The sequence below is a fragment of the Pygocentrus nattereri genome, chromosome 22 (genome assembly GCF_015220715.1).
Source record: "Pygocentrus nattereri isolate fPygNat1 chromosome 22, fPygNat1.pri, whole genome shotgun sequence".
Classification (NCBI taxonomy): Eukaryota; Metazoa; Chordata; class Actinopteri; order Characiformes; family Serrasalmidae; genus Pygocentrus; species Pygocentrus nattereri.
The window spans coordinates 6,492,634-6,500,133 of record NC_051232.1 but is presented as its reverse complement, the minus strand read 5'-3'; the positions used below and the strand labels follow the sequence as shown (position 1 = coordinate 6,500,133).

At 40.9% G+C, this 7,500-nt stretch overlaps 1 protein-coding gene across 1 annotated transcript in view; it reads right to left on the bottom strand.

Annotated features, from left to right (window-relative positions):
* Positions 1–7,500, bottom strand: part of mtus1b (microtubule associated tumor suppressor 1b) — an 83,217-nt gene that overhangs the window by 6,781 nt on the left and 68,936 nt on the right. The window contains exons 8-9 of the mRNA XM_037532830.1: positions 5,254–5,320; positions 1,851–2,065 (exon numbers count right to left, since the gene is read on the bottom strand). Of these exons, the coding sequence (XP_037388727.1) occupies positions 1,851–2,065; positions 5,254–5,320 (282 nt within the window). The remainder of the gene's footprint in view (positions 1–1,850; positions 2,066–5,253; positions 5,321–7,500) is intronic.

Below are 7,500 nucleotides of genomic sequence, written 5' to 3'. Positions count from 1 at the left end.
TTAATATAGTAAACATAGAATGTAAATCATATGTAAATGTTATTCATTGGGTGGATAATAATTCTATAGACCACTAAAGGTTAAGAGCCTTTTTTAATCACAGCTGAAGTTTGAAAGTTGAACTGTTGTGGGTCACAGGCTCGAACAGACCAGACTACAGTACACAGTTCAACAGTCTCGTTACGTAACAGTCTATATAAGCGCTCCATAAACTAATCAACATCAAAAACAGTGTGTAAAACTGCAGACGATGCCTTGACAACCACGATACGTCTTCGCCTGCTTTAACAAGCACCCTGTGTGACAGTGAGAACTTCACTGCACTCTGGGTAACTCATTATCTCTAGTGATATCTCTGCCTACCCACAAAGACATGCAGTCTGACATTACGGCAAACCAATCCACCACGTCTGAACCACACAGGATAATCATTTACAGCTGTTAGTCAAAAGTGACACAAGCTGTGGATTTAGTACCACGTCAGAGGAGTTTGAAGTCTGTAGTAAAAATGAATCCACCATGACTGAACCACATAAGTAATAATAATAATAACAATAATAATGATAATAATAATAATAATAATAAGCTGTTAGCTATACTGCCAGCTGGGGACTTTAGACCACACCGTGACACTACACCATGACAGTAGAGTTTGACTGGGCCACAATATGGGGACTTTACACCACGGCAGTGGATTTTGAATGGGCAGTAATCTTTGCACTGTGACAGAGAAGTTTGATTGGGCCACGATCGTTGCACTGCAATAGTGGAGATTGACGGGGCCATGATCTGGGTACTTTGCCCCACGACAGTAGATTTAGACTGGGCCATAATGTTTGAACCATGAAAGTGGATTTTGACTGGGCCATGATGTTTGAACCATGACAGTGGATTTTGACTGGGCCATGATGTTTGAACCATGAAAGTGGATTTTGACTGGGCCATGATGTTTCAACCATGACAGTGGATTTTGACTGGGCCATGATGTTTGAACCATGACAGTGGATTTTGACTGGGCCATGATGTTTGCACCAAGACAGTGGATTTTGACTGGGGCGTGATGTTTGCACCACAACAGTGGATTTTGACTGGGCCATGATGTTTGAACCATGACAGTGGATTTTGACTGGGCCATGATGTTTGAACCATGACAGTGGATTTTGTCTGGGCCGTGATGTTTGCACCAAGACAGTGGATTTTGACTGGGCCGTGATGTTTGGACTATGACAGTGGATTTTGCCTGGGGCGTGATGTTTGCACCATGAGAGTGGATTTTGACTTGGCTGAGATCTTTGCACCAAGACAGTGGACTTTCACTGGGCCATGATCTTTGCACTGCAACAGAAGAGTTTGACTGGGCCACAATCTGGGATCTTTGCCCTGTGACAGAGGAGTTTGTTTGGGCCATGATCTGGGGACTTTACACTTTTTGGTAAAGGTGTATGAGGGGAACATTCCCCTCTTTTTGGGTATATGAGCATAGATAGTAACTGATACAACCTGATTGTGTGTGTGTGCTATAAACTGTTTATGCAGATTATATCAATGAGTGAAATGTCAATGTAGCTATCAATTTGAGCTTTGTGCATTTATAGGTCTCTCCCATTCAAGTAGAGGACCCCACTGACTGCAAATTGCATTCAATTGCTAAGGCATTAAGTGGACTTCTCACAAAGGACTTCAGCTGATCCTCTGTAGACACAATTTGGGCTAATTAGTTCAATGAAATCTATAAAATGTTATTAAAATCTGAAAGGAATGTAATTAACAGATTTCATAAAACCTAAAGCCATTATGATGAACATGTTCCATATGTTCAGCAGTATGTGCTGATTCGGGACGTGTCCCACCTGCTGCTGCATGAACGCCCTGCACTTGTCAGCCTCCTCCTGGTAGGCTTGGTGGGTTTTGTCCCATTCTGCTGAGTAGAAGTCCCTGAGCGTCTCCTCCAGCTGAGTCAGCTCATCCTGGTGCTGCTGCTGGAGCTTCAAGACCGCTGCCTCCAACGCGACACACACCTCCTCCTTCTCCTTCTGCAGACGCTCACAGCATGACACGGAGTTAGCTGAGAGGAAAACAGAGAGACAGAGTTTAATAAATACAACAACAACAATAAGAACAAGAGTCAGAGGTGTAAATCATTTTTAAAAAACACACTGAATATGGCTGGAGGATTTGCACATTGAATATTACTATGTTAATATTCAATTTACTGTATCAATTATAAGAAAATGTGGCTCACAGCGCATGTATAAAAATATGACATACAGATAGTGGCAGTATTTCACAAAAAGTCTCTTCATTAAAAAATGACTTTTTATTTTTAAATTAAATTAAATTTAGAAAATAAAGAAAAATAAATACAGCACTATATATATATATTATCTGTTGGAGCAAAACCTTGTATCTCCAAAATGGTGAGTTTACAGGAGCAGGAAAAAACATGCTTTACTTTTAAGTCAATGTAAGTCAATGGAACCAGAAGTAATTTTACACTACAAAACTTTGTGTCTCCAAAAAGGTAACTTTACAAGAGAAGGAAAACCATTCTCAACTTCTAATGGAAGTAAATGGAGAAATATACAGCAACGATATATAAATATATTTAAAATAGTACATCAAAATAAAATGTGTTGCCTGTGCAAAAGTTATGGAACATCTAGTAGTGTATGTTTTTAACGTAAAAATGAACTAAATTTGAGCTGTTCGCTTAAGGCAAATACACTCAATGCACTAAAACTTTCAGAAAATGTTATTTAAGATTTTCACTTGGAAAATCAGTAAAATCTCATTTTTCCAGGAGCAGATGATAGTCACTGCTGTCGGGACAAAACCTTTTATCTCCGTTTTTGTCCTTTTACAGTTTTTGACATAATTTGACAATGCCTTCTTTACGTCGTGTGTAAGTTTCATGACGAATGGACCGAAAAACAAAAGAAAATTCTGGTTCCATTGACTTCCATTCAAAAAGGTTTTTCCTTCTCCTGTGAAGTCACCATTCTGGAGATACGAGGTTTTGTTCCAGTAGCAGCAACATATACATAGACATGTGGATAGAGATTATTTTTGGTCCTGGTTGCTCTGAATTCCTCATTATACAGTCATCACCTTCCCAACATGCACGCATTAGTTAAGGAATATCAGGCCTGACAGATTAAAGCCGGGTTAATGGAGAGCAGTTGCTGCAGCAGCTGCTGACCGACAGTGCGGGTTTGGGCTTTATGAGGTGTTTGGGCAGGACAGGAGTGACATCATCGTCCAGAAACTAAACCGGCCTACATTTCACAAAACAAGTTAACAGAGAATCGGATCAGTTGAAGAGAACTTTAACAGTGTATAAACGGTGTCTATATGTGTATACATGATTATAACAGTGTATAAATGGTGTATATATGTGTATACATGTTTATAACAGTGTATAAATGGTGTATATATGTGTATACATGTTTATAACAGTGTATAAACTGTGTTAAACATGAATAAGTGATGTACAGAGCTCTACCGAGCACATCAGAAAACCAGAAATAACATTTATTTAAACACAATTAGGTAAATATGTTACTTACACAGCACTTTTCCAACAAACTTAAAAAATTAAATAAATAAATAAACAAATAATAATGATAATAATAAAAGTCTTTCTTTTGCCACTTTGCTTTAACCTAAACAACCTCACACGTCACGACCAAATGAGGGGTTTACGAGGGGCCTTTAAACATGTTTCTGTCAAAGCGTTGCTGTGTAAGTGCCTCACTGCTGCTAAGAGTGACGCTGTTTTAATCGAGCCGACGGTGCGAGCAGGGAGGATCACACACGACTGAGAGGCTGGAAAACTGTGTAGAAGTGAGGCAGAGGCAGGGCGTTAGAGCTCGGGGACCCCTGAGCTCAGAGAGAGGAGAGAACAGCACGTGCAACATTCCTTCTCTCTCTCTCTCTCACACACACACACACACACACACACACACACACACACACACACACACACACACACACACACACGCACACACACGCACACACACACAGGTCAAGGAGCGGGTGTGTGAAGGGGGGATGTTGGCCAAACTAATTAAACACAACATGCAGCACATTCTTATCACACTGAAGACATTGGCACGTGTGTGTGTGTGTGTGTGTGTGTGTGTGTGTGTGTCTGTTCAGTGAAGGCTCTGATCTAACTGTGACGTTTTGTTTTCACCAGATCACACAGACGTGCACACGGACGTGCACACACACGCTTACTTTGGCAGGTTTCACTTCAAATGTATTGTTTTACCCTGCAGACATTTAACCGCCTCTCTATGTGCACGTGTGTGTGTGCTTGTGTGTGTGTGTGTGTGCGCTTGTGTGTGTGTGTGTGTGTGTGTGTGTGTGTATGTGTGTGTGCGCTTGTGTGTGTGTGTGTGTGTGCTTGTGTGTGTGTGTGTGTGTGTGCTTGTGTGTGTGTGTGTGTGTGTGTGATCTAGTAGAAACACACACCATGGAACAAAAGCCAGCCTGTGTCACTAAAGCAGACGTTATGATTTGAGCTGGTCAGCTCCGACTACTTTACATGAAAACACACCACTGGAAGGCCTTCAGGCAGAGACAGAGCAGGCTGTCAATATCCAGCTCATGATATGATACTAATCACTGTACATGGGTAACAGCTCAGTGTATCCTGATCCCTCATGACGCTCAACATTGTAGTAGGACCAGGATGGTTAACCCCTTAAACGGCCAATGGGCCATAACACATAACACAACACTAAGAATAGCGCAACCAGTTTGCATCGAAGTCCCTGTAGTTACTGAATAGTAAGCCTTTCAGTCTGAGATTTGAAGGGATTCATGCTAAATAAAATAAATAACGATATTGTTATGACAACATTAGACTCCGGTTTCTTAATAAAACAGCTTCAACTATTCTCCATAATTTACTGCTTGAGATGTAAACGAAGTCAGTCAGAGTGGCATTTTAGGCCAAAATCTCATCATCGTTTCAACATGAAATGGTTATAATATGTCATATTCATAACTATTTTATGACTAACTTTCTGTGAGGGAGCTTTTAGAGGAGGACGTCTGGTTCCTATCACCACCACTGAGTTCCCCCACAATAGAGCATTTCACACCAAACCACCCTGGACGACTTTGCATCATAACCATTTAATTAAGCAGAAATTTTGATTTCCCCTTAAACTGACTTTGTGATTATTATTGATCATTCTTTGTTCTTTCGCTGTTATATAAGAGAAGTAGAATGACTTTTCTTACCGAGTTCCTCTCGTAGGTTTTTCAGCTGAAACGAAATGTCTTTCTTCTGCTTCAGAGCTTCTTCTCTCTGCAAAAACAAGAAGACAGCAAATCAGTAATGAATGAGGGAATATAACCTGCAGTTGTCTTTATAAATAGCGCTGACTGTTTGAAAGAGGTTTTGATCGGCTGTTTTTTCCCTTATTAGTCCGACAAACTGTGGAACCTAGCAAGGTTTACTGCTGCTGCAACTCCAAATACAGCAGTTAGATTACATACGTAATAATAATACTGAGTTTTTGTATTGGTTCTAGACGCTGTTAATGAAATAGCCCCAAAGCGCATGTTTGCGCTTCATGTGCACGTTACCGGTGTAAAAGGTGATTCACAGACAAGTGTATTGCTCTGGTTAACGGTTATCTGAGAAACCAGCTTTTGTTAACAAGTTCCAAGCAGACTGTAAATGAAATCACATCATATTTTGAAGGCCTGCAGTTCACAGATCAAAAGGCCTCCAATCAAATCCATATCAACTGAGAGCATCAAAGGACGGAGACGGACTGATTTGAATGCTCCAGGAAGATCAGCAGGGTGTTCCAGTGTGTTTACACACAGTGCCCGTCCATAGAAACTCGCCTTCTGGCGAAATGTGCATTTTTCCACTGTTACGTTTCAATTCCATAAGAAAAAAATGCCTGTTCTGTTAGCATCTGTGCTAACGCTCTGGGTTTAGTTGGCTTCAACACTCAGCTTCACGTCCATCAAAGTATCTGAAGGGCAAAATTGTATTGTTAAAAGCATGTGTGGAAACCCAAAGGTGGCCCATAACCTCTGGCCCAAATGTGGTTTTAACGGGGAATTTTCTGGATTTGTCGAATATTTTCTGCACTATTAAATGTAAACAAAGTCATTCAGAGTGCTTAGGGGTGAAATGCTTGATTCTAGAGAGGCTTTGGTTCCTAAGCAAATAAGACCTGCTGTAAAGGCAAGTTTGCTACTTCACACCCAACCTCTATGAATGATAGTTTACATTTCAAATAAGTAAAGTTTTGGAAAAAATATCGGGAATCCGCCTTTAACATTCCTCTCCAAGCAATGTAATGATGAGACAGGACTGGAAAACATTACTTTTATTACTTTTACAGATGAATTAGGCTGAAAATATTGACCTGCATTCCATTTTCATGTTTTCATTGGCTTGGAAAACCAAGAAGTCGCCTTGTTTTGGATAAATATTACTCTGAATCAGTACTGAGTTCCTCTTCCTACACACACACACACACACACACACACACACACACACACACACACACACACACACACACACACACACACACACTTCCCAACCCTGTGACTCACTCGAGTTCATGCAGTGCGGAGTTCACCACCTTCATTACTCAGCTATAGCTGCAAACATGCTAACAGGCTAACAAACAAAACCACTGAATGCCACAGGCCACGGATTCTATCCTCTGATATGGACCTCTTTGGGGAATTCCACGCATTTTCCAAAAATCCTGTGGAATTTAGTGGCTGAGATGTAAACAGAGAGATTCTGAGTGGTTTGGTGTGAAATGGTTCAGATGTCTTTACAGTGGTGGCTGGTGAACCAGGAGTCGCCATGACTACAACACAGATATAATATAATATAATATAATATAATATAATATAATATAATATAATGTGTTATATTTACTGTCCCAAACCACCAGTGAACCTGTACTAGTCTTCTGAGCTTTATATGGAATATTGATGATGGAAAAGTACAGAAAAATGAATTTTCGTTGGGGAGCATTTGGCCTCGCACCCCACTGCATGTAGCCCTCCACCATGAACGGAACTGAAAAAATAAACTATGGTTAAACAATGGAAGTGCATTCATAACCATGTAATGTACTAGCTTTCTCTGACGTCTGGTTCCTATCGCCACCACTTTGAAAACAGTCCCCCTTTAAACACCCTTGGGCCAAAATGTTGGACACACTTGGGCCAAAAGACTTTCAAAACAAAAGTCTGGAAAAGTGTCTGGCCTGATCAGCATCGTTTAACAGGAAGACACTTACGGGAACGTGATGTGGAATCCAACATTTCACTGAGCGGCTTTACCTTTACTACTGAAACACGCAGTGACCGGCCCCCTTTACACAGCCAGAGCAGGACACACACCCACCCAAGCAGGACTTAAGACACAACAGGAGGAATAAGACATCCACACACACACACACGCACACACACACACACACACACACACACACACACACACACACA